Below are 25,159 nucleotides of genomic sequence, written 5' to 3'. Positions count from 1 at the left end.
TGCAAATGAAAACAGAAGCATTTAATAGATGTGTGGACGAGAACGGGCAGAGAAGGTATGGGAGGGAAGTGCAGGAGCAGTCTGGAGAGGCACATTTGCAAGGTAGGGGAGGCCCGCTTCCTGGAGTGCTCTGGGCCACTCAGCCTGCCTACTCTCTCCCGACAGCTGGGACGGGAGGCTGGCCCATCCCTACCTTTCTCGCCTATAGCTCCAGGAGGAAGTACTTCCTTCCACTAAGTCGCAGGCTGGAGCAGCCCGGAGTGGTAGCAGCTGCGGACACAGGCTCACGGGTGGTGGGAGCCCTTACACCTGCTCGAGGCCCTTCAGTGTGTCCTTGCAGCATGTGGAGGGATGGTGGGGAGGGGCTGTTCTTAGGGAAAAAGCAATAGCCCAGTATCCAGGGCCAGTAACCAGTGTGAAGCAACCAAGACGAGTGTGGGGGCAAGGAGGGTAGCTGGGGGCAGTGAGGCCACCTGCCAGGCTGTCCTGGGCCATGGGCCACGTTCAGAAGACAAAGGAAGAGGTGGGGCCCACAGAACTGAGTGCCTGCTCCGACTGAGCCAGGCTGTCGCTGGCCTGGCGGTCCAAGTCCCAGCACTCCTGCAGTGTGTCCTGGAACTGCCGGCAGGCCTCCTCCAGGATGGAGCTGCTCCGGCTGGGCCAGGACTCCCAGTAGCCTGGCTCCACCCAGGGCTGGGCCTCGGTGGCTCTGGGGCCTGGACTGGAGCTGGGACGCAAGGAGCTGTCCAGGTCTCGGCACAGCTGATAGAACTCACTACCGCGCCCAATCACACGCTCACCGTCAATGACTTTCAGGCCAGGCAGCAGCTCCCGGACTGCAGCCCAGTAGGAGGGGCTGGCACAGAGCGGGTTGCTGAGTCGGGCCAAAGGGTCTCGGAGCCGCAGGTACTCCAGGCATGGTAGCCCGGCCAGACACTGCAGCTGGCCCGGGGTGGCCAGTAGGTTGCCTGCGGCATTGAGACTCTGAAGGTTCTCACAGGTGGCCAGTGGCTCCAGGCCCGTCAGCCGATTGTTGGAGACATTAAGCACAGCTAGCTGGCGCAAGGAGGCCAGCGGGCCCAGGTGGGTGAGCGCGTTGCCTGATAGGTCCAGCCACTCCAGGCCCAGGCACTCTCCCAGGCAGCCCAGGTCAGCCAGTCCCAAGCCACGCAGCTTCAGCAGCAGGATGGACTCCAGGGAGAACTCGCCTGTGCGTGACTTCAGCAGCTGGGGTGTGATCTGCAGCCCACCAGCATCTCCCGGCTTCTCCCCTGGAGGCTCCATGAGATGGAAGTCGGTTGGGATGGCCTGGGCCCTGGCAGGACTGTCACAGGGTTCCACTGGGGGTCAGCCGGTGCTCGCCCCAAAGCAGGCACCTTCCACTCTCCCCAGGCCAGTGCCAGGAGGCCTGGTTCCAATGCCCTGCTCGAAGCCAGCCAGTCCCTGAGGAGAGACAGTCAGTCAGCAGGCAGCACTTTCTGTGTCTTACGCAGCAGGTGACGGCAGGGAGTCTGACCCTGCTCTTACCATGAAAACCAACAATCTCGGCCAGGCAAGACCTGAAGACCAAACTGGGACACAGGCCACAAAAGCCATCTGAGTGACAGGGATGGGGTACAGGCCCAACCCAAGGGGAGCAGCCCAGACTGGCCCCGGCTGGTTAGGGCCATGCTGGACAGATTCAGGCCCAATATCACCAGTTCTTCCTGTCAAATCCAAACTAGGGGCAAAACATCATTATTTTACCTTTTCAGTAACCACTCACAATCCATCCCTATTAATTTTGGGGTGTTTTTTAAACCGTTATTTTTGAATAGGCAATAGGTAACCACCATTACCAGTTTCTTTTGTTTTCTTTCTGGGATAATCAATGTATATGCAATGCAAACGAGAGCACATGTGCCTTGTTTGATTCACTCAGTATTACTGCAATTCTTTCTAACAGCAATGAATTCAAACTTGTTTCCAGATTATATGGGCCAACTGGTGCCTCTGGTTGGAGCTGTAGAGCATAAGAAGTTGGCCTTTAGTCCTAAAGGAGAAAACTGAGGTCAAGGTAGTGAAGGGACAGGGAAGGCTGGGGTAAGTGGCCTGGCTAGGTCCCACACCCTTGCTCCCACCACTTCACTGCCCGCCAAAGCTAGCTCTTTTGCTCTGGCCTCAGCTGGACAGATCAATGGAACAGCACTGATATATGTGCCAGACAGCATGGTGCCAGCTGCAAATACAACATAAATCTCCCAAAGGGCAGGCTGTCTTGGAGGGAGGGAAGGGTGGCTCCAGAAAGCCGGGAGGGGCACATCAAATTGCCAGGGGCTGCAGGACCAGGTGAGTCCAGGTGCCAGCGCATGACTGTGGCACAAAGCAGGGGTGGCCTGGTGGAGGGACCTCAAGATTTAAGCAGTGAGGAAAATAACAGACCTCTTCCAAGCGCAGCTTTCCCAACCTGGCAGACTTTGGCCAGGCCCAGCCTCAGGAGTCTCACCCAGGCCGGCAGGGTGATGCCTGCCCTGCAGATCTGATGCAGGGTGTCGGTGACTGAGTTTACATATCAACACTTTTCATTTTCCCCTCTCCAAGGAAACCAGGCCCAGAGCCTGGTCCACTTAGCTCCTCCCACACCATCAACAAAGATATTTACTATGTTCCCAACCAGGGAGCTGGCGAGGATGTAAACGGTCTTGCCATCCTTATGTCCTCTCCACCCCATCTGGGAAGGGGAGTCCTTGTGCTTACGGCCCCCATTTCCTTATCTAGCTCCCTTCTAGTCTGCAACACTCCAGCTCATTCTCTTTTATTTATACCTCAAATATTTATACATACTTTCCAAAAGGGACTGGAAGCATCTGCCAAGAAGTGTGGATTCCCTCAGTGGGAATGGAATCTTTTGGGGTTTGTAAACAGGGAGTGATGCAATCAACTTTGCATTCAATTAAAGCTGCTCTGGCCCCTAAGGTGGGGGGTGCAGGAGGAGGACCAGGCACTAAAAACCTGTCTGCTATGAAAACAAAAGATACAGGCCCTAAGGAGGGGAGGAAGCAATGGGGAGGAGGAAAAAGAGCCTAGGACACCTGGGGAATCTTGCTGGGTGACTGTATGCCGAGGGCTCCTTTTTTTTTTTTTTTTTTTTTTTTTGAGACAGAGTTCACTCTTGTTGCCTGGCTGGAGTGCAATGGCGCAATGGTGCGATCTCGGCTCACCACAACCTCCGCCTCCCGGGTTCAAATGATTCTCCTGCCTCAGCCTCCCAAGTAGCTGGGATTACAGGCGTGTGCCACCATGCCTGGCTAATTTTTGTATTTTTAGTAGAGATGGGGTTTCACCATGTTGGCCAGGCTGGTCTCAAACTCCTGACCTCAGGTGATCCCGCCCGCCTCGGCCTCCCAAAGTGTTGGGATTACAGGCGTGAGCCACCGCATCCAGCCCGGGGCTCCCTTCTCAGACATGTGAAATGCAGGTGGGACAGGTTGGAGACAAGAAGACATCCAGCTATACAGTACTCAGCTTGAGTGAGTGTGGCGTGGGGCTCAGGAGGCAGCTGGAGCTCCAGGCTGGAGGGATCCAGGCACCATCAGCAGGGAGATGGCAGCTGGCATCAAGGAGGGCATGCAGTGTATGGGGCCAACCATGCTGGGGATACAGAGCTCTCTAAGAACTCGCAGGCCTCTCTCCAGGAGCAGGCACCCCTCCCACCCACCCACTATTTCAGGAGTGAATGTGGAAGATGTCCTATGCACAACGAGCAGCAGAGGTGGAGGCTGACCTATGAGGCTGAATGAACGAGTCTGTGAAGGATTCTGCCAAGCAGCCAGAGGGAGGAGAACACGGAAGGCTTTTAAGGAGTGAGACCAACACTACTAGGACGCCCCACTGGACTCTGATGAGATGAGGCTGGAGACACAGCCACTGGATGAGCAGTCCTGGGCACAGGTGAGGCCAGAGTGGGACTGCAGAGGTTAAGTGAATGCCCTGAGGAACTGGGTCAGTGGCTTTTTAGATGGAGATGATGGCTCGGCAAAGGGAGAGACCAAAGAAGCAGGCAGACAGAGGCAGGCAACTGTGCATGCTCACACCAGGAACATGGTTTACAGAAGAGGAAACGGAGCAGAAAGACCCCACCGGGACAGAAATCGGCCCTTCCCTGTTGCCCTCCAACACACAGCCCTGCACCAGTGTGGCCCCATCCTGCCCTCACCACGATGCAGACCTGGGTCTTGGTGATGGGTCATGCAAAAACCTCATTCTCTTGGGGGTCAGTGACCTCTGCTGTGTTTCTGGTCCATCACCTGCACATTGCAAACAGGTAGCCTGGTAGGACTGAGAACCAGCCGGTGCCTACCTGTGCAGACCCAACTAACATCAGGCTGCCAGCAGACATAAGGAGGATGGCTTCCCGCACGTTCACCTGCTTCAGCACTCCTCCAGAAGGAGCCGTCCTGGTCCTAACTATGGAAATGAAGGGAACAGAGACCTCCTGGCCTAGCAAGAGTCTGGAAAGAGGACTGGTGACAAGAATGGCATTTGGGCCCTTTGAGGGAGGCTGAGAACCAGGGAAGATGGTCCCAGGCCTTGGTGAGTGTCTTCTACCTGGGAAATGATGACCACAGGGCAGAGCTAAGTCTAGGGGGAGGAACGCTTCAACCCAGAGCAGCCTCGGGTGGACTGGAGGCTCTAACGCTCTAGAAGAGGGCTTCCCAACCCTGGCATTACTGCCATCTGGGCAGGCTGAGCCTTGGTTGTGGAGGCCGTCCTGTGCATTGGAGGGTGCTGAGCAGCATCCCTGGCCTTTGTCCACTAGACACCAACAGAACCACTCCCCTTACCCCACTTGGAACACCTAAAGACGCCTCCAGACATTGATAATGTCCACTGGGGGACAAAACTGCCCCTAGATGAAAGTGAAGGTTCTAGAGCCCAAGCCCCCTGGTTCGGTGCCATCAAGCTCTCTCACCCTCTTCCTTTCACCCCCACCCAACCTTCTCACATTCTTCTCCCAAGCCTCGCTGACTCACCATTCTAGGCCTCCCAGTCCTCTCCCAGAAAATGAGCCTGCTCGGTGATGCCACAGAGCAGAGCCACAATGCCACTTCCAGGAACAGTTCTGACTGCTCGAGGATGGAAGCACAGACATACATGCTGCCCAAGGCAACCTGAGGATGCATCACATTCTCGGATCCTCCCCACCCCGACATGTGAGTCAGGATCCTGCGAGTGAGATGCAGGACACTGCAGGGAGAGATCCAGCAAGCCCTGCCCCTCCTATCCAGATGCAATGGCTTCAGAGCCAGGGGCAGTAGTGAGGCCCCTCCCGCAGACAAACTCGGCCCCCTATCACCTGCGAATGTGTCCCCACCACCCCATTCCCACACCTAGTGCTACAGGCAGTGGAGTGATCTAAGCAATCTGGAGGCCAGACTTTAATTCAAATCATACTACTCCAGTCATTAAATGTTAACAAAACTTTAACAGGTGCAATTATTACACTGTGAAAATGAAAATATCACATACTAAACAGTACCTAAGGTATGATCTCAATGTAAAAGAGGGAAAAATGTCAAACTATTGATAGAGGCTATCTCTGAATGAAAGGAGTATAGTTAATTTTTCCTGCTTCCTTATATTTTCAGTAATATCCAAATGTTATAATGAATTGGTCACAGTGAAACACAGGGCTGACAACCCATCCAGGAGAGGCAAGGGAACAGGCTCCTGGGGCTGCCAGCCAGTGAGGGGACAGTCTGTCCCCTCACCCCCATGGCCAGTGACATGCTCCAAGTTAGGCCTGGAGCCTTCCCCTGCCTCTTCCGACCTGCATCTCAGCAGCCACCCTACCCAGTGACCAGGAGCCCTTAGGCTACCTGGTTGCAAGTCTTGCTGGGGTGATGGGCCACCCCCTTCCTTCTTCTCCCACCCAATCCCACTGGTTCCTGGATCCCAGGCCCTCAGCTCTGCCCTAAAGGAACTCTGAGCAATCCATGATGAGCGTGTGCTACACACATCCTTTCTCTCTTCCAAATAAGGAACTTCCCTTTTAAAAGTGGTCCAGGACAAGCCGGGGCACAGGTGATGGCAGGCAGGGTGTACAGCCAGCCGCCTGGAGCCCAGGAGAGCTACTGAGGGTGCTGTCACTGAAGGAAGAAACCCCAGGGTTTCCAGTAGTCTGGAAATAGACTATTGTTAAGAACACCATTTGAGGACTGGCGTCTCAGCTCTCCTAGCTAGCTGGTCAGTCCCTTCAGTCTGTTTCTCTGGCCACTCTGAAATCCCCCAAAAGACTGGTGTGTGGGAGTATGTGTGCAATTCCCTCTGGAAATGGCTATTCTACCCTTGGGATTTCGTTCTCCTTATACTGAAAGCCTCAGAAAGCGCTGCAATAGCTTATCCACGCCCCCAAAGGCTGAGGACATATCCCACCTGCCAGCACATGCCCATTCCACGTCCTTGGCCACTTTTTGAGAAAGCAAGCCTTTTAAGGGCATGTATCCACTTATCCACACAGACAAGGTGTATGCAAGGACCTTCACACCCACTTATGTTTTAACAGAGCATCACATGTACAAAGCCAGGTAGTACAAAATTCACAGTCACCTACGAAGAGAGTAAGCCTTTTCTCGGAACACACCGCTAGACGTAAAGGAAGTAATGGGGAGATGGAAAATGACATCTCCCAGAAAAAAAAATATGGCAATCTGTCAAGTGAGAAACTGACCCTTTCTTACCAAATAGGTTTAAGATTCTGGCCATCAGCATGTGGCGCCCAGGATGCAACACCCGGCTCTCTACAGGCAGGGGCTCTCTAGGAGTTCACGGGCAGGGTGAGCACCGGCACCTGCCATGTCTGCCACCCCACCCTGAGCGGACTGCAGGGTCTGTATCCCCTTGGCCAGGTCACCACTAGAGCAGACGAGGGGAGGCAGGGTGTAGTTGGGAAACTGCTCCAGGTTGGTCTTCAAGAAGAGGAGATGCTCAATGGCCTCCACCTTGAGAGAAGAGTTTTGCTCTACAAGGGTGGGGCTGTTCAGGGAGGCAAAGATGCCTTCAGAGAAGGCTCCTGTCAGGGGTAAGACAGATAGGTGGTGGCCAGGCTTCTCGCTTCTTCTCCCAGTAAGCCAGGGGGTCATCCTGGGCTCCAGCGGTCTCATTCTCCCACAGATACTTCTTGACAATGACGCTGGCCCAGTGGCTCTTGGTGGACAGCGAGCCCCCGCTCCTCTCGGAGGCCAGCAGCCCCACGCTCTCCAGCAAGCCCTTCTCCCTCTGGGCCAGCAGGAAGGCCCCAGAGCGGCCGCTGCTCTGCAGAGGCTCCCCCTGGCTCCTCCCCTCCACCCCGGAGCTCTTGGCTACCCTGGTGGAGTCCACGCACAGACCCCTGGGGCTTTGCAGGGGGCTTGGGGCAGTCAAAGAGTATTCAGACACCCTAATCTCCTTCACCTTGTACACGAGGACTTGCTTCCAGTGGTCAATGTTGGCCCCCACGACAGGATGGCCTCAATCTTCCCCTTGAAGCAAGGGTCCAGCAAAGTGGCCAGCACAAACTCCTCGCGGTAGAAGAGCTTGTTGAGCTGACAGTCAGTGTAGAGCTGCAGGGCCAACCCCTCACTCAGCCGGATGGCTGCGCCCCCTTCCCTGACACTCTACTCCTTAAAGTGTGCGTGAACCTGCTCCAGGAAGATGTGCAGGTAGCGCAGCTGGGGCAGCACATGGCTCAGAGAGGACTGCAGGAACTTGCTGAGGCTGTCTGCCAGGCTCCAGAATGTGGCTGACAAGGCGACACCAGCCTTCCCCAGCTGGTGCCTGCCCTTGTACTCTTGAAAGGGGCTGCTGCTGCTCCACCAGCCACTCCAGCAGGTGGTAGGCTGAGACCCAGTGGTCCAAGAGCTCCTCAAAGGGCTGGTGGGCTGGGAGGCCGCGCTGGCGCTGGAACTGGGTGAGGAGTCCCTGGGCCTCCACAGAGCCTTAGAAATGGCTGCAGGTGGCTCTGGCAGTGCCCAGGATGATCTGGACACTGTGATGGTGACACAGAAAGTTTCTCACCAGGGAGTCGAGGCAGTGGGCGAAACAAGGGATGTGGGTACAGCCCTCGCCCTTGGCCGCCTGCTCCAGGCTGGGGCAGCCGCTCGATACCAGGAAGGCCGCCTGCAGGAAGCAATGGCCCAGCCACAGGCTGGCCTGCTCCAGCACCTCCAGCTGCCAGTCCTCCGCGGCTCCCTCCAGGGGCAGGCCTCGCACCCAGAGCAAGGTTCCCAGCATCAGCCCTTGGAACTCCAACCAAGCTCTATCCAAATGCAAACGAGGGCAGCTGGGGGAAATCACTCAGGAGCCTACATGCTTTGAGGCATCACCCCTAGAATCTCCAGCTCTCAAAAGTGGCCTGGACAGGGAAGTTGTTTTCCTTTTTAAGAAGGACAGGTAATCATAGTATTTCCCATGCTGGAGTGAAATGATTAAGCATGAGACCAGATAACGGACCCAACCCACAGCCACTACCTTCTGAGGGAGGAAATCCGTCACGGGCAGGCCAGGCTTTATTCACATCTTGTTTCCTCACAGCCCACTCTTGGGACAGGGTGCTGGGAACTGTCCCAAGCAATGGGTGGCGGAGACAGGCAGACAGTGTGGCTGGGGGACTGCTGCAGACCTGCAGCTCCCACACTCACCCCACCCAGCTCCGGGCCAGTGCGATGGGACTGATTTTCTCCCTTGGATACTGTACCTCGGTCCCCCGTCTCCCAGGTGTCCGCAGCACTAGCTGTGTTACCCATGCGTCCATGCATCTTAGCTTTTATTCCCCTTAATGTTGTTTGTGATGTTGTCTACTTTAATCTCGGTCCCTCACTCCTTACTCTTCCCAGGTACTGAGCAACCTCAGGGATAAGTCGGCAGAAGCTCCAGGCCTGCATAGCAGGATACTTCCGGTTGTTTTTCTAACCACGAAGAGCAACTATATGGAGGACCCAGCCTACTGAACTACCTCATGTTTGCCAGAGACTTGGCTTTTCTGCCACAGTGTCCTCCTGAAACCCCCCCACCTTCAAAATGTTTCACGGGAGACTAGGTTTCAACTGGATTGCATCAAGACTTGATCTCTGGCTACTGGAAGATTGAAAATTAGACTAAGGTGCAGAGACACCAGGGGACACCAAGGTTAGCTGAGGGTTTCCTAATCCTAGGGCATGGGACTTGCTTCACACACCAGATCTGTCCTTCACTGGATTGTGCTAGGCCTACCATCCACAACAGAGGGTATGTGTGTGTATTCGTAAAAAACGTGACTTAGGAAGGCTAAATTTTAAGACCGGTGCCCCTGTACCCATCCTGTGCTGTCTAGGGAAGGATATATGAAGCAAGGACTAAAATTCTTAACGTTTCCAAATTCTTGGGTTCAAGGGCGCCCTGTAAGGAGGGCCTCTTCATGTGGTGTGCACAGCCAGCGTCCTGCCCTGCTGCAGCGCTGATTCAGTATCACGGTAACTAAGGAGAAAAGGGGGCTTCATTTACATGCTATAGGATCACTGCAAACCTCCCTTGCTGGGCTGGAATGGGACAAGCATGATAGAACGTGTTCAGGGGTGCACATCTGATCCTGGGTTTGTTTCCCCCTGATGTTGCCCCCTCTAGTTCCTGTATTTGTCTGGACTTTGTAGCAGTTGTTGACTGCTAGGTGGTCTAGTTTGTGTAACTGTACTGTGTTGGTCTTTCTCCATGTTCTTTTGGGGTTTTATTGTTTACAAACTTTTTTGTATTGAAAGAAAAATGGCCAAAGTATCTTTACAGAAAGTTCTGAACCAGGCAAAAAGGATGTAAAACATGAGTTTGGGGGACCCTCATATTGAAGTAGGGATTTTGAACTATCCTTTCTTTGTGTTTCCCTTCCTCTATTTCCTATTTTGGACCAGATCTTCTGCCCTAAAAACTTGACTTCTACTGTACCTTCTTCTCCATTCACCTACCCCAAAAGAAAACCTACATACCCACACACGCATATATTGAATTCTCGGGCTATCTCTGCAACTCTTAAATGATGTATGAGAACAACCTGAAGAAGTTAGGAACCCTCCATCGCTTGTTCCCACCCTAAGTCAATGTGGTTCACCCCAAACACTGAAGACACTATTTGGATGGATCAAACCTACTTAATCCGTAATCTCAAAGAAGGGAGAAGCAACCGGGGGCCTTCCACGTAGAAGTGGGGTCAGGAGACCAGGCAAAGTAATATGAGTATATATCCAAGTCACTTAGGAACTTTTATGCAAGTGCAAGAAACTTTTTTTTTTTTTTGAGACAAGGTCTTGCTCTGTCACCCAGACTGGAGTGGAGTGGTACAATCTTGGCTCACTGCAGCCTCAACCTCCCAGGCTTAAGCGATCCTCCCACCTCAGCCTCCCAAGTAGCTGGTACTACAGGTGTACACCAACACGCCTGACCAATTCTTTTTATTTTTTTGTAGAGACAAGATCTCAGTATGTTGCCCAGGCTGGACTCCAACTCCTGGGCTCAAACAATCTTCCTTCCTTGGCCTCCTAAAGTGCTGGGATTACAGGTGTGAGCCACCATGCCCGGCCCGGTGCAAGAACTTATGTCAAAGTGGCTACAAGATTGTTTAAAAGGAGAGAGATGAATGTAACCCCATGTTTACTGCTAGAAACCAAAGCTTTATGTGAAATCTTGAATTTAGGGGCAGGGAGGGAGGGTAGAAAGGCTTGTACCTTCCCTGATCCCTGCCCCTCATTCCTGAACTGTAGGAGACCAGGGCCCCTTGGGCTTTGGTTACTCCATTTCTGGGGTGCATCTATTGGATGGTTGATTTTTCTGTATCAGGTACTTCCTTTCCCATTTTCTAATCACTTTGTAACACACATGCTGACCCTTTTCACTTCCCTTCTCCTTTCCCTGGAAAGATATAATGAATAAATAAAGACTTACTGGTACTGAAACTCAGAAAAAAAAAAAAAAGATAAAAAAGATCTGACAATGAGTGATGTTAAACATTACTCACCAGGGTAATGTTTAAAAAGGGTCACCAGAGATGGCAGGGCTGCCTATAACAGGTGACAAGATGGCTAAGAAGGCTCAAGCAAGACTCTGGCCAGAAAGAGGAGCTCCTCCCAGCCAGAAGAACCTCAGAAGGGTTAAGTGGCAACAACTTCGAGCCCATCTCGCAAGAACTTTCAGCCACCAATAAATCCAAGAACTGAAGGCCTATTGCAAGGTGACGCTTGTGGAGGGGCTAGGTAAAGCTGCAAAGAAAACACAGGCTGCTGTCCTGGGCCCACAACTGCTCTCAGATGTCACACTGGAAGGGACTTAACTCTCACTTCATGACTGAGGAAACTGCAACCCCAGAGTGTGAACATCCAGGCCTCCACAGGCTGTCTGCGGAACACAGTCACACTCCAAAGTCTTTTTTTTTTTTTTTAGACTGGGTCTTGCTCTGTCACCCAGGCTGGAATACAGTGGCATGATCTAGCTTGTTGCAACCTCTGCCTCCTGGGCTCAAGTAATCCTCCCAACCTCAGCCTCCCAAGTAGCTGGGACTTCAGATGTGCAACACCACACCCAGCTAATTTTTGTGTTTTTTGCAGAGACGGGATTTCACCATGTTGCCCAAGCTGGTCTTGAACTCCTGGGCTCAAGCGATCCCCCTGCCTCAGCCTCCCAAAGTACTGGGATTACAGGTGTGAGCCACTGCACCCAGCACACCCCAGAATCTTCATCTTAAGACCTACCCAGTTACCCCAGGACACCAATCTTTTTCTGTTTCCCAATTAGCTTTGTCTCATCATAAATGCTATACTCTGTAGATACTCTTGATTCACTCAATCATTTAACAGAAATTCATCAAATGTCTACTATGAGCCAGCACTGTGCCTTCAAGATATGAATAGAGGAGAGTAGCTGCCTGGCTGGCACTTGGGGCTCAGGATGAGATGACAACCTAGAAATGGGCTCATCATTAGACCAGGGGGAAAGTGGGGTACGGTGCTATGAGGCGGGGAGGGATCCCTGGGGGGTCCCCAGGCTGACCTACTGAGAAACAGGGTCTATTACACTGAAGAGCTTAGACCCGTCTTGCAAGGTGTTGTTTACCTTAGGCTATTGCTGCACAATCTTCAATCCTCGCAGACCCGTCAGGTAGATCTGGGATTTTGTGTCATCAGTGGTACAACAGTAACACCACCATGTTCTCTTCCACAGAAGTACTTTAGGATGACAGTGCAGCTGGCGCTGTTGAGAGCCAACCTTGAATTCAAATGAATCTAAAACGTAAATTTTAAAAAGAAAGTCATTGATAAATTCCAGCACTTTATAACCAAGAAGTTACTTGTGGCCAGGTGTGGTGGCTCACGCCTGTAATCCTAGCACTTTGGGAAGCCAAGATGGGTGGACTGCTTTGAACTCAGGGGGTTGAGACCAGCTTTGGCAACATGGCAAAACCTTGTCCCTACAAAAAAATACAAAAAAAATCAGCCAGCTGTGATGGCCCGCGCCTGTGGTCCCAGCTTCTTGGCAGTCTGAGGCAGGAAGATGGCTTGAGCAGGGAAGTGGAGGTTGCAGTGAGCTGTGACTGCATCACTGCACTCCAGCCTGAGCAACAGAGCCAGACCCTGTCTCAAAAAAAAGAAGTTACTTGTGACACAGATCACCACAGCTGACAACACTTCGGAGGCCTACAACCACAAGAAGACAAGATTCCAAGGGCTTCTAAGCTGAGGCACGGCCTTTTGGGCTGCAAGCCTGCCCACAGTCCATCATCTGGGCAGCAGTCAGGAAAGCGCACTAGCCAGGCCACATGGGAAGCAGGCACATCCCTGGGAGGCAAAAGGGAAAGAGGGCCAGGCCAGGGTGACGGCAGGGCGGGGTGATGGCAGAATGGGTGGAGGAGACTGTGGGGAGAGCTGTTCAGGATGTGGCCCATGCCTAAGCCTCAAGTGGAAGAGGAGGAAACGATGGAGAGAGACTCCACAGTGATCCTCTTTACTCACACAGGTCCATGTGGGCTATTTTGGGGCAAATCTTCAGGCAAGTTTCTAGAGAAACTGAGGGAAAACACCAGAGGGGGCTGCCCAGGTAATGCTGACAACACAGGGAGGTGAGAGGATGAGCAGATCTCAAAGGTGACTCTGAGAGGCAGAGGAGAGAGACAAGGAAAAACCAAAGTAAAGTGAACTTAGGGAAACCAAGAAAAGACTTTCCAAAAGCAGTGGTCAGCGGGGTCAAAGGTCCCTTCAGTGGGCGGTACAGCAGGAAGTTGGGGAGAAGCAGGAACTGGGAATGCTGGAGGTGGGGATGGGAGGCAAAAGGCTTGGCTCTGTCCCCAAACAGAAGGTGCCCTGGGAAGAGCGGGGAGGCTAACTACACAGGGAAGAGAAGCTTCCTGGAGAAAGGGATCCAGGGCACAGGCGGTGGAAGGGATTGGCCTCAAGAGACCAGGAAGAAATCTCATTTTTCCTGACAGAGAAAGTAGGATGGGTCTGGTGGCAGGCAAGTCCCGGAGGGCTGTGCAGAAGGGAAGTGAGGCAGCTTATGCCTGAGAGCCAGGCGTGTTGATTGCTCAGGGAGAACCGTACATCTATAAAGGCAGCCAGCGGCTGGCTGAGTGATCTGGCTTAGCCTGGGCTGGGAAGCACCTCCGCACACTGGCTCAAGAAATTAGACACGTTCTTCTCACTGTTCTTATACCAAGCCTTTTCCCAAGTGCGTGCCCAGAAGGAAAGGGGCCACTCTTCTACTTCTCTTGTGCCTGCAAGAGAAGTAGAACCCCACCCCGGGCATTCCATGATTATGCCAGGCCTTTCTCACTCCTCACTCCACCCAGTCCCTCCAGAACCTCTGCTCTCAACTCCAGCACTGCGGGGAGAGAGTGTCTACTCCACCCCCACCAGGCAGGGGATTTTAAGCACCTGCTGGGCCCTCAAGTCTCATCTTCCTCCACAACCTCTGTGAGAAGATTGAAAGGTGGTGAGCGAAAGGGATTGGAGGAGGTGAACGTGTGAAAAGAGAGCAAGCCATTGTATGTTTTGGGGTTTTGTCCCACACGCAAATTTGAGTACTTATAAAGTCTAAGCAAGATGTTTTAAATGATAATCATGCATCATTAGGTTTCATACTGTGCAAAAAAGTGACACAAAGGGAGATCTGTTACAAACTACACGGCAGCACTCTGCTCCTTTCTGGAAGCTTAGGGCTAGCAATGGAGTCAGAGCATGGCATCCAGAGCGTATCTCTGAGCACGGCGGTGATCCTGCTCCAGCACACGCCTCGGTTTCCTGGTCTACATTATGGGAATATAACAGCACCCGCCTCATGAGATTGTTAGGGTTAAACGAGTTTAATTAATATCACAGTATTTCAGGGCAGTTCTCGGCACAGAGGGAGAGATGGGTAAGGGCTGGCTGTTCCAGAAGATTCTGGCCTCTCCCAGTGTGTTTCGGCGCGGGGGTACGGCTGGCCCAGGAGGTGGCTACCCGGGGCCGGCACGGGCCCCGACAGCCGCCGCCTTCCCTGAACCTCGGCGGCCCAGTCCCCGCTTACCTGAGGGGTGGAGCCGGCAGCCTGCGGAGCCACTGGCCAAGCCGGGAAGTCCGGCGCAACTCCGCACCGCAGAGCCGGTGCCTCCTCTGCAGGTAAGAGCCGCAGCCCCGCCGCCCGCCGCCTAGCGGCCCCTGACCCCTGGGCCGCGCGCCCACCACCCGACGTGTCGGCCAACGTGCTTCTCCCAGCGCCGCAGGCCTGAGCTCCCGGAACGCGCCCAGGGGGCCTGGCCAAAGGCCGCAGTAGGCGCTCTGGATTCCGGGATGCGCCAGGGGTTAGTTCCGGGAGCGCAGCCTGCGGGGGTCTTCGCGGGCACCCCCCGCCCCGCAGTTGGTACGTTCCTCTTGCCTGCGCCGCCTGAGTGCGCAGGCGTGGGCAGCGAGGCAGTGCGGCCGGAAGCGAAGGGGCCGTGAGGTCAACAGTCGGTAATCGTTTATCGGTGCGGCCTTAGAGAAAGGACCTCCAAGCCCTTATTCAATACATGTTGGGTGGTGGTCACAGGTGCGAGTCTCCGGACAGATGGCGGCCTAGATTTCCTCCCGGACTTGGTGGCACCCAAGGCCCCCAGCACAACGGCGCTGTGCGTGCCAGGCTGACCGCCCGAGTGCGACCCGGGCCTCGTCCGCACGTGCAGATGGAAGGGGCCACAAAGACGATAAGGATCCAGGTCTCCCCGCGTGGAAGGCTTATCTATGCGTTCAGGAAACCCACCCAGGTTGTCTCCTGGTGTTACCAGAAAGGGGTCCTGATCCAGGCCCTAAGAGAGGGTTCTTGGATCTCATGCAAGAAAGAATTCAGGGCAAGCCCATAGAGTAAAGTGAAAACAAGTTTATTAAGAAAGCAAAGAAATAAATGGATGGCTACTCCCTAGGCAGAGCAGCCCCAGGGCTACTGGTTACCCATTTTTATGGTTATTTCTTGATTATATGCTAAACAAGGGTTGAATTATTCGTGAGTTTCAGAGAAAGGGGTTCCGGCAGTTCCCGGAACTGAGGGTTCCTCCCCTTTTTAGACCATATAGGGTATTTCATGATGGTGTCATGGCATCTGTAAACTGTCATGGTGCTGGTGGGAGTGTCTTTTAGCATGCTAATGGATTATAATTAGTGCATAATGAGCAGTGAGGACCACCAGAGGTCCCTCCCATTGCCATATTGGTTTTGGTGGGGTTTAGCCAGCTTCTTTACTGCAACCTGTTTTATCAGCAAGGTCTGTATGACCTGTATCTTGTGCCAACCTTCTGTCTCATCCTGTGACTTAGAATGCCTAACCTCCTATGAATGCAGCCCAGTTGGGCTCAGCCTCATTTTACCCAGCCCTTATTCAAGATGGAGTAATTCTGGCTTAAACACCTCTGACAGGGGTAAATGCCTGTTGCCTGATGACTCCCAGAAGTCCTTAACACCTAACCCAGAGACGTCTGGGCCTGCATTCACTCTGGTGCTCTGCCAGTCGTGCAGCTACAAATTGTGCAGGAGCCAAAGAAGTCACGTTCCCTGGGCGAGTGCAAAATGCCTGTTTGTGCCATGTTGGTTCCACATGTGCACCAAAGTGAACAACTTTTGTCTCCCTCTACCTTGAAGTTCTCTCCACCTCCTGAGTTGGACGTATTCAAGGGGCTGGCCTTGGGGCAGGCTTCCCTAGTCTTCCCAGGGGCAACCTCAGCTTTTCCCATCTCTTTCAGATGACCCTTCTCCTGCCCCAAGCAAATTAATGCCAAGCCAGTCTAGTTCTCCAGCTTGGGCTACAGCTGGGACCCCTGCCCAAGAATAGTGATTTTTATCTTTACACTTTATCCAAGTTATTTATTTTTATTTTTTTGAGATGGAGTCTCACTCTCTTGCCCAGGCTGGAGTGCAGTGGCGTGATCTCAGCTCACTGCAACCTCCACCTCCTGAGTTCAAGCAATTCTCCTGCCTCAGCCTCCCAAGTAGCTAAGACTACAGGCATGAACCACCATACCTGGCTAATTTTTGTATTTTTAGTAGAGACGGGGTTTTGCCATATTGGCCAGGGTGGTCTCGAACTCTTGACTTCAAGTGATCTGCCCGCCTTGGCCTCCCAAAGTGCTGGGATTGCAGGTGTGTGCCACCCTGCCCAGCCATATCCAAGTTATTTTTAATCTCAGTTGATCTCCATGCCTCGGAGATGGAAGTATTAGTTTCTCCATTATACAGATCAGAAAATTGAGACTCACACAGCATGTTACAGTAGGAAATGGGACTAAAAGAAAAATTACTCAAACAATTGTTAAGGTGAGAGACTTTATTCAAGAACAGCTGCAATAGGGGTTATGCAGTAGGGGCAAAAAAAATCAGGCTTAACATCAAATACAAGGACAGGTGGAGATTTATAGTTAAGCAACAGGGTGGAAGTCAGCAGATGGAAAATTACTAAGAAGACACATAAAGGTTAGGGACATTTTTGCTGAACGCAAGCCAAGGTGATCAGATACCAAGGGTAGGGGATTTTTGCTGAGCTGACTCAGCAGGATTCTTGCTAAAACTGAACTAAGTGAGTTAAGGACCAGCCCAGGGTCAGGGTCTAGTCAAAAAGAGGACTGAGAGGACCTTGACTCAAGTTTAGTCAAAGAATGAGTTCTTTTCATGAGCTACCAATGATTTGAGTTGTATTGTCAGAGGTGTCCTAACTAGAGCGACACTATCCTAAATAAAGGCTGGGAAAGGCAAGACCTGCTGGGTTGCATTCCCAGGAAGTCAGCACTCTTGATCATAAGATGTTTATTGTTGAGGAAACAAGTTAATGGAAAAAGGCACTCTTGTTTTTGTTTTGGAGATGGAGTCTCACTCTGTTGCCCAGGCTGCAGTGCAGTGCCACCATCTCGGCTCACTGCAACCTCTGCCTCCCGGGTTCAAGTGATTCTCCTGCCACAGCCTCCCAAGTAACTGGAATTACAGATGTGCGCCACTTTACCTGGCTAATTTTTATATTTTTAGTAGAGACGGGGTTTTGCCATATTGGCCGGGCTGGTCTCAAACTCCTGACCTCAAGTGATCCACCTGCCTCAGCCTCCCAAAGTGCTGGGATTACAGGCATGAGCCATGGCGCCCGGCCTGGAAAAAGGCATTCTTAATTTAAACTATATTCTGCCCTAAAGATAATAGTCCACTCATAAATTCTTTCTGAAATTAGTTGCACAAGAGAATAACAATACAGATGGTCTGTCATAAGCCGATCACAAGCCTTTGTAATAAAATACACTATTCTTAGCTCTAATATCCTACACAAGCAAGCATTACACTTGAGGTAGGGCGTTCTTCCTCTTGCTTCCTGAGGACACCCTACTCTAATAGATTAGTTTCTAATAAACCATTTTAACTTTACTGTACTCTGCGACTCACCCTAAATTCTTTCCTGTGCAAGATCCAAGAACCTGCCCTTGGGGTCTGGGGTGAAACCCCTTTTCTGGTAAGAGTACTGTTACATGGGATCCATACTATGGGCTCAGAGTTGGTCCCTTTCCAGCGTTAATCCAGAAACACTTCAAAACAAGGAGTTTCTTACTCAAAAGAGGGCAAAAGACCAGTCAGGGATGGATTGGGAGAGGAAGAACGGAAGGAAATGCTGATCTTCCTGTAGGTGCAAAACTTGTCACTGCAGCCAAGCCAAGTTTCAGGAGGGTGGACCTAAAATCATCTCATTTTGCTAGGTGTTTTACAAAAGGATAAATAGGACTGGCTTCTGCCCCTAGAGCTTCCAGATGCAGCATCCCTGTTTGCCCCGTTTGCAGGGGTGACAGAAAGTGGGAAGTAGCTACATTAGCTGCTAACTCTGTCTTGGGTCAGGGGAGAAGCTGGTGGGGTTAGCCCCAACAGTGTTTTAAAATGCAGAGTAATTGTCAAGACTGGAGTCGGGGCAAACAAACAATAAATAAATAAATACGAAGTAATTGGATGGACAAAGTGCTTTGCCTCCATCTTCCCAAAGGCAAAGGCACCTGAATTTGCTATCCTGCCCTAACTCTTCCTGGACCATTTCATAGCCTTGTGGAATGTCAGAGCTAGACAGGCCCTTAAGAAGTCTGTTCTGGGTCAGGCATGGTGGCTTATGCCTGTAATCCCAGCACTTTGGGAGGCCGAGGCAGGCAAATCACCTGAGGTCGGGAGTTCAAGACCAGCCTGAGAAACATGGAGAAACCCTGTTTCTACTAAAAATACAAAATTAGCTAGGCATGGGGGTGCAGGCCTGTAATTCCAGCTATTCGGGAGGCCAAGGCAGGAGAATCGCTTGAACCTGGGAGGCGGAGCTTGTGGTGAGCCGAGCTCACGCCATTGGACTCTATCCTGCCTAGGTAACAGAGTGAGACTCCGTCTCAAAAAAAAAAAAAAAAAAAGTCTGTTCCACACCCCCAATTTTACAAATGCTGTGCAGTGAATAAGTGTCAGAGTCGCTCGACTTGGAACCGGGGATTTTCCCAGTAGAGTGTATACTTTAACTCTTAAATTGCCTAAATTGACAAGACTTGCTCAGTAATAGACCAGGTGAAGATTAAATCCAAGTTTTTGTCTACAGCCCAGGTATCTTCCTACTTCAGCAGTGTTTTGGGATGTAGAAGAACTTGGGAAACTTGTTTGAAAATGCAGACTACAATGCCCACACCCATTCTGTGGGTCTGGAAGGAGCCCAGAAAATGACTTTTAAAATAAACCCCTAAGGGAGTGAAATGCGTTAGAATCACATGGTGTATGTAAGCTTTTGAAAAACACTGATCTAAAGCAAATTTTTGGGCTCACGGGCCCCCTAGAAGAATCTTGAAAAACTGTACGTTCTTTGTTTGTTTGTTTTGTTGTTGTTGCTACTGTTGTTGAGAAGGAGTCTCATTCTGTCACCCAGGATGGAGTGCAGTGGTGCGATCTCGGCTCTCCAGGTTCAAGCGATTCTTCTGCCTCAGCCTCCCAAGTAGCTGGAACTACAGCTCTGCACCACCACGCCCGGCTAATTTTTGTATTTTTAGTACGGATGGGGTGTCACCATATTGGCCAGGCTGGTCTTGAACTCCTGACCTCGTGATCCGCCCACCTCGGCCTCCCAAAGTGATGGGATTACAGGCATGAGCCACCACACCTGGCAACTCTGTACATTTTAAAGTTGGCATCTTTATTAGTTTTCCAGGACTACAGTAAGAAAATACCACAAACAGCATAGCCTAAAACAACAGAAATGTATTGTCTCATGGTTCTGGAGGGTAGATGTCTGAAATCAAGGTGTTGTACTCTCTCTGAAAGCTCTAGGAAAGAATCTGTTCCATGTCTTTGTCTTAGCTTGTGCTGCTCCCAGAAATCCCTCGTGTCTTTTGGCAGAGATCAGACCGCTCCATAATGATCTCTGAGCACAGACAAAACAAGAACATTATCCAAACCACAGGAAACCTCCCTATCCTGGCTGATACAAATGACTACTGCTTTTCACCATCATAGCTTTAGCCTCACTCTATTCTTCTCGTCTTCTCCATAAGAATTATCTAAAATATACACAATTATAAAATTGCCCCTACTTCCTGACATCATCCCATTGAGAGGAAATCCCCATTTTCTTGCAGCTTCCCCCAAATCTACTAAAACAAGCCCTGTCCTATAAAAAGTCCTTTTTAACACCCTCTCGTGAGACATCCCATCGTTCCTTCTGGTTTACTTTCCTCCTTCTTGCAAGGAGCCAATAAATCCAACCCCGTTCAACTGCAGATGTGTTCTTGGTGGTCATAGATTTAAAGAGAAAAGTCATAATCCATTTCCTCAGCTACTGGAATGGATTCAACAAAATTCAATATCCATCTGGATAATAACTAGGTTGTAGTGAAATAGAAATAGATGCCTATTTTCTTAGCATGATCAGAGATATCCATCTTGACCTCAAAGGTAGTATAATGCTTAAGTGGAAAACATGAAATGTATTCCTGTTGAATTCAAGAATAAGATAATCACATATACTATTATCATCATCATTTAACATTGTTCTGGTGGTTTTAGTCAACACCACTAGTTAAGAGAGAGAAATTAGAGGCTTATTAACTGGAAAATAAGAGGTAAAATTATCATTTCAAGTGACTTGATTGCATAAATGAGAAACACAAGATAATTAACTGACAAAAATTACTACAGCTAATGAAATAATTCAGTAAAGTGTGTGGGTTTAATATTAATAAATGGAAATCAAAAGCTGCCATCTATGCAAACAACAACCAGTTAGAAAATAAAAAGGAAGGCCGGGCACAGTGGCCTACACCTGTAATCCCAGCACTTTGGGAGGCCACCAAGGCAGCCAGCTCACTTGAGCCCATAAGTTCGAGACCAGCCTGGCCAACATGGAGAAACCCTGTCTCTACTAAAAATACAAAAAATTAGCTGGGCATAATGGTGCACGCCTGTAATCCCAGCTACTTGGGAGGCTGAGACACGAGAATCACTTGCGCCCAGAAGGCAGAGGTTGCAGTGAGCCGAGATTGCGCCATTGCAATCGCAATAAATAAATGAAGGAAGGAAGGAAGGAAAGACTCCAGCTCTTTACTAACAATAAAAAAGATTAAACATCAAGGAAAATGCTTAGCAGAAAATGTACAAAATCTACATGAAAAAAACCGAAACTTTTAAGCATCACTAAAGACAACAAAAAGAAGACCTGAATAAATGGAAAAGCATATCACGTTCAGGGGCAGGAGGACTAAATATCTAAAAGATATCAGTTCTCCCTAAAATAGACTACCAATTTAACGTAATCCCAGGAACATTTCCAACAGGAACTTTTAAGAACCAGATTCTCGGCCAGGCGTGGTGGCTCATGCCTGTAATCCCAGCACTTTGGGAGGCCGATGCGGGCGGATCACGAGGTCAAGAGACAGAGACCATCTTGGCCAACATGGTGAAACCCCGTCTCTACTAAAAATACAAAAATCAGCTGCGCGTGATGGCACGCACCTGTAGTCCCAGCTACTTAGGAGGCTGAAGCAGGAGAATCGCTTGAACCCGGGAGGCGGAGGTTGCAGTGAGCTGAGATCGTGCCACTGCACTCCAGCCTGGCAACAGAGTGAGACTCCGCCTCAAAAAAAAAAAAAGAACCAGATTCTAAAGTTCAGATGGAAAAATAAACAAGAATAGCTAGAAAAATTCAGATAAAGAATAGTAGTGGCTGGGGGTTGGTAGGAACAAGCCCTGACACATATCAACATATATTTAAAGCTACTACAGTCGAAACACTATGTATATGTGAATGTATTGACAGCCAGATTAATGGAATGGAATAAAAAGTCTAAAAACAGGCCCAATGTATTGCTTAAAGAAACATGGTACATCCACATGATGGAATATTAGGCATTCATTTTTGTTGTTTGTTTTTTGAGACAGAGTTTCACTCTTGTTGCCCAGGCTGGAATGCAATATATATAATAAATATATATGTAAATTATAATATATAATAAATAATATAAATAAAATATAAGAAATATTTTCTTATTTAATAATAAAATAACAAATATTTTCTTATTTAATAATAAAATAATAAAATAATTATTTATTAATAATATTAGTTATAAATATTTTATTTAATAATATTAAAAATAATACCATTTATTATTTATTATTATGTTGAAACAGGGTCTTGCTTTGTCATCCTGGCTGGAGTGCAGTGGTGTGATCACAGTTCACTGCAGCCTCAACCTCCTGGGTTCAAGTGAGCCGCTCTCCACCTTGCGAGTAGCTGGGACTACAGATGTGTGCCACTGTGCCTGACTAATTTTTGTATTTTTTTTTTTTTTTGTAGAGATGGGATTTTGCCTTGTTGCTCAGGCTGATCTTGGGTTCAAGGGATCCACCCACCTCAGCCTTCCCAAGTACTGGGAATTACAAGAGCCACCAAGCTCAGCCTTAAACATTATTTTTAATGTTTCAACATAATAATAAATATTAAATGGTATTATTTTTAATATTATTAAATAAAATATTTTAAACATCTAGAAAAGCACAAAAATACTGCTTCAGATACCCACAAAAAACACCTCAAAGAGTAACTATATGTTTGCCACATTTGCTTCAGACATCTGCCTGTCTTTTTCAAAGAAATAAATTGTGACATACCCAAAGCTCCATCGCCCCCACCCTGTTTTCTTTCCCTATTTCCTTCTTCTCAGCCAATCAGTACTTGAGGTAGAGGCTGATCACTCTCTTCTATAAGCCAGGGTTCTTTGGTGCAAACGATAGACATAGCTGTACCTATTAATAGTTTAAGGAAAAATGCATTTTCTAAGGTGTATTAAATAGTTCAAGAATCCTTGGCAGGGCTAGAGGAAGAGCTTCTAGGTTAAATCCAAGAACAAGGCTGACAACTATTCTACAAAACTGGTCACATAAAGTCACTGACTTCAGATCCCTTCGGCTCCTGCCACAGTGACAGAGCTAACACCGCTGCCACTGACCCTAGGAGACACACATACAGCCCCAGTGCCACATGAGTAAGCTGCCATCACCCCTACCACCACAGCTTAGCATGAGTGACCTGGGGACTAGACTAGATGCAGAACCTCACTCGCCCTGGAGGGGCCATATGGCTCCAGTACTGTGCTTGCCAGAAGAGCCCCATCCTGTGCATCGCCTCTGCCTCGAGTTGTTAATTTCTGCCACTAACACTTACCCAGGTGTGGCCCGGCGCGGTGGCTCACGCTTGTAATCCCAGCACTTTGGGAGGCCGAGGTGGGCGGATCACAAGTTCAGGAGATCGAGACCACAGTGAAACCCTGTCTCTACTAAAAAATACAAAAAATTAGCTGGGCGTGGTGGCGGGCGCCTGTAGTCCCAGCTACTCGGGAGGCTGAGGCAGGAGAATGGCGTGAACCCGGGAGGCGGAGCTTGCAGTGAGCCGAGATTGCGCCACTGCACTCCAGCCTGGGCGACAGAGCAAGACTCTGTCTCAAAAAAAAAAAAAAAAAACAACACCCAGGTGCATCTTCTTCACAGTCCCCAAGTCCCTTGCAAAAACTGGCTCCAAAGATTTCTGGGAAATGTTGTTTTTAGCTTTCCAGGCTCCAGGCAGGTCCCCAGGGAGCTGCCAAGAAGGCTCAGTGAGCCCTTCCAGTGTCTGTCAAAGAATCTAGTATGTGTGTATCCATAACACACACACACACACACTCTCTCTCCCTCTCTCTGTCTTTCTAGCTAATGTAAACCAAAATCAAATTCTAAGGCCCTCCAACCATCTGAATGCACACCTCCTCTTGGCCAGGGCACTCCAAAGCTAACGTGAAAAAAACTGGTTCAGGCCATGATGGGAAGGGAGGGTTGGATATGCCTCACTGTACCCTCCTCCCTTTTGGATTTCAGGAAGAGCTAACCGGAATTAACATCAACACAGACTTTAAGTCTGATAAGAAACATTTACAATCTATTCTGTGAAGCCTGCTACCTGGAGGCTTCATCTGCATGATAAAACCTTGGTCTCCACAATCCCTTATCATCATAACCCAGACATTTATTTCTGTTGATTCCAGGTCTTTGGATAATAACTTGACCCTTTCAACCGATTGCCAATGAGAAACTTTAAAATCTATCTATGACCTGGAACACCCCCACCTACCCCATTTCAAGTTGTCCCACCTTTCTGAACTGTCACGTGTGTCCACAGAGAAGACCACCTAAACAGGTTTTGTGTGAGCAATAAGGCTGTTTATTCACTTGGGTGCAAGTGGGCTGAGTCTGAAAAGAGTCAGCGAAGGGAGGTAGGAGAGAGGCAGCTTTATAGGACTTGGGTAGGCAGTGGAAAGTTACAGTTAAAGGTGGTTATCTATTGTTAGCAGAGGAGGGGGTTACAGGGCGCATGGTGGGGAGACCGTAAGACTCATTGTCCAAAAGAAGAATGTCACAAGGTCAATTAATCAGTTGGGGCAGGGCCAGAACAAGTCATAATGGTGGAATGTCATAAGGTTGGTCAATCAGTTAAGGCAGGAGCTGGCTGTTTCACTTCCTTTGTGGTTTTTCAGCTGCTCCAGACTTCTTGGTTCCTGCAGACCATCTGGACATATATGTGCAGGTCACAGGGGTTAAAATGGCAGAGCTTCAGCTCAGAGGCCTGACATTCCTGTCTTTTTATTTATAAAATATAAAGTTATAAGAAAAGATAAAGAAAATATCAGTTTTTTCTGGGGATTATTGGGGTAGGGGCGATGTTTCTCAGGACTGCTTCAAGTATGACCAGCAACTGCATGGACACCTTAAAGAAAATTTTATAATGAGTTAGTCTAGTAAGTTGCGGGTCTAGGGTGCATTTCTATGTAGCTAACAAGATGCCAGTTAGCATATTTTTGAGCTTGGAATTGCCCTAATAAAATAAGTTCTCTAAAAACAGTAATCAGGCATATTAGCTTTAATGTAGGTGGCGATGAGTTTTTAGGCCAGGGAAGGAATAATGTTTTACATACCAATGCTTTTTGTCCCCATTTTCTGTCATATGAATGGGATTCCCTGTTGTTAAGCCAATGATCTGTTATATTACCCTTTTCCCATAGGTGTGAGTGGCGGTCTGAATGGAGAAGTTCAATAGTTTTGATTGTAGAGCCTACGCAGGAGAGATAATAAGTAAAATAATCTTTGTCTCCTGGATTAAGCTAAAGAAGAAAGAATTTTCC

At 49.6% G+C, this 25,159-nt stretch overlaps 3 protein-coding genes across 6 annotated transcripts in view; 1 reads left to right on the top strand and 2 right to left on the bottom strand.

The window, feature by feature from the left end:
* LRRC61 (leucine rich repeat containing 61) lies at window positions 1-14,932 on the bottom strand. Its single transcript, XM_055284476.2, has 3 exons — window positions 14,533-14,932; window positions 12,088-12,257; window positions 1-1,443 (listed from the first exon to the last, which is right to left on the bottom strand). The coding sequence occupies exon 3, from the start codon at window positions 1,282-1,284 to the stop codon at window positions 505-507; it is 780 nt and encodes a 259-aa protein (XP_055140451.1). The 5' UTR covers window positions 1,285-1,443; window positions 12,088-12,257; window positions 14,533-14,932; the 3' UTR covers window positions 1-504.
* Window positions 5,416-8,250, bottom strand: LOC129485492 (putative protein ZBED10P). The gene is given in 3 exon segments (XM_055284718.2): window positions 5,416-7,463; window positions 7,466-8,029; window positions 8,085-8,250. Coding segments are annotated over 3 exon segments (1,155 nt in total). The 3' UTR covers window positions 5,416-7,038.
* The window catches only part of LOC129485186 (uncharacterized), a 26,096-nt gene continuing 15,084 nt past the window's right edge, over window positions 14,148-25,159 (top strand). For 2 of the 4 annotated variants that reach the window (XR_008658636.2, XR_008658634.2), the window contains exons 1-2: window positions 14,892-15,033; window positions 24,026-24,184. Coding sequence is in view for 1 of the 4 variants with exons in the window: in XM_063642339.1 (XP_063498409.1) it covers window positions 14,379-14,624 (246 nt within the window). In the remaining 3 variants the exon portion in view is untranslated. Of the gene's footprint in view, window positions 14,625-14,891; window positions 15,034-24,025; window positions 24,185-25,159 lie in introns of those variants that run through there. The other 2 variants (XR_008658638.2, XM_063642339.1) reach the window with 2 other exon arrangements.

Source organism: Symphalangus syndactylus, chromosome 6 (assembly GCF_028878055.3).
Source record: "Symphalangus syndactylus isolate Jambi chromosome 6, NHGRI_mSymSyn1-v2.1_pri, whole genome shotgun sequence".
In the NCBI taxonomy this organism is placed as follows: Eukaryota; Metazoa; Chordata; class Mammalia; order Primates; family Hylobatidae; genus Symphalangus; species Symphalangus syndactylus.
Note: the sequence above shows the minus strand (reverse complement) of the source record. Positions and strands in the feature narration are given on the sequence as shown.

What these genes read in the sequence shown, in the direction of transcription:
- LRRC61 (XM_055284476.2), bottom strand. Translation starts at nt 1,284, where the DNA reads ATGGAGCCTCCAGGGGAGAAGCCGGGAGATGCTGGTGGGCTGCAGATC.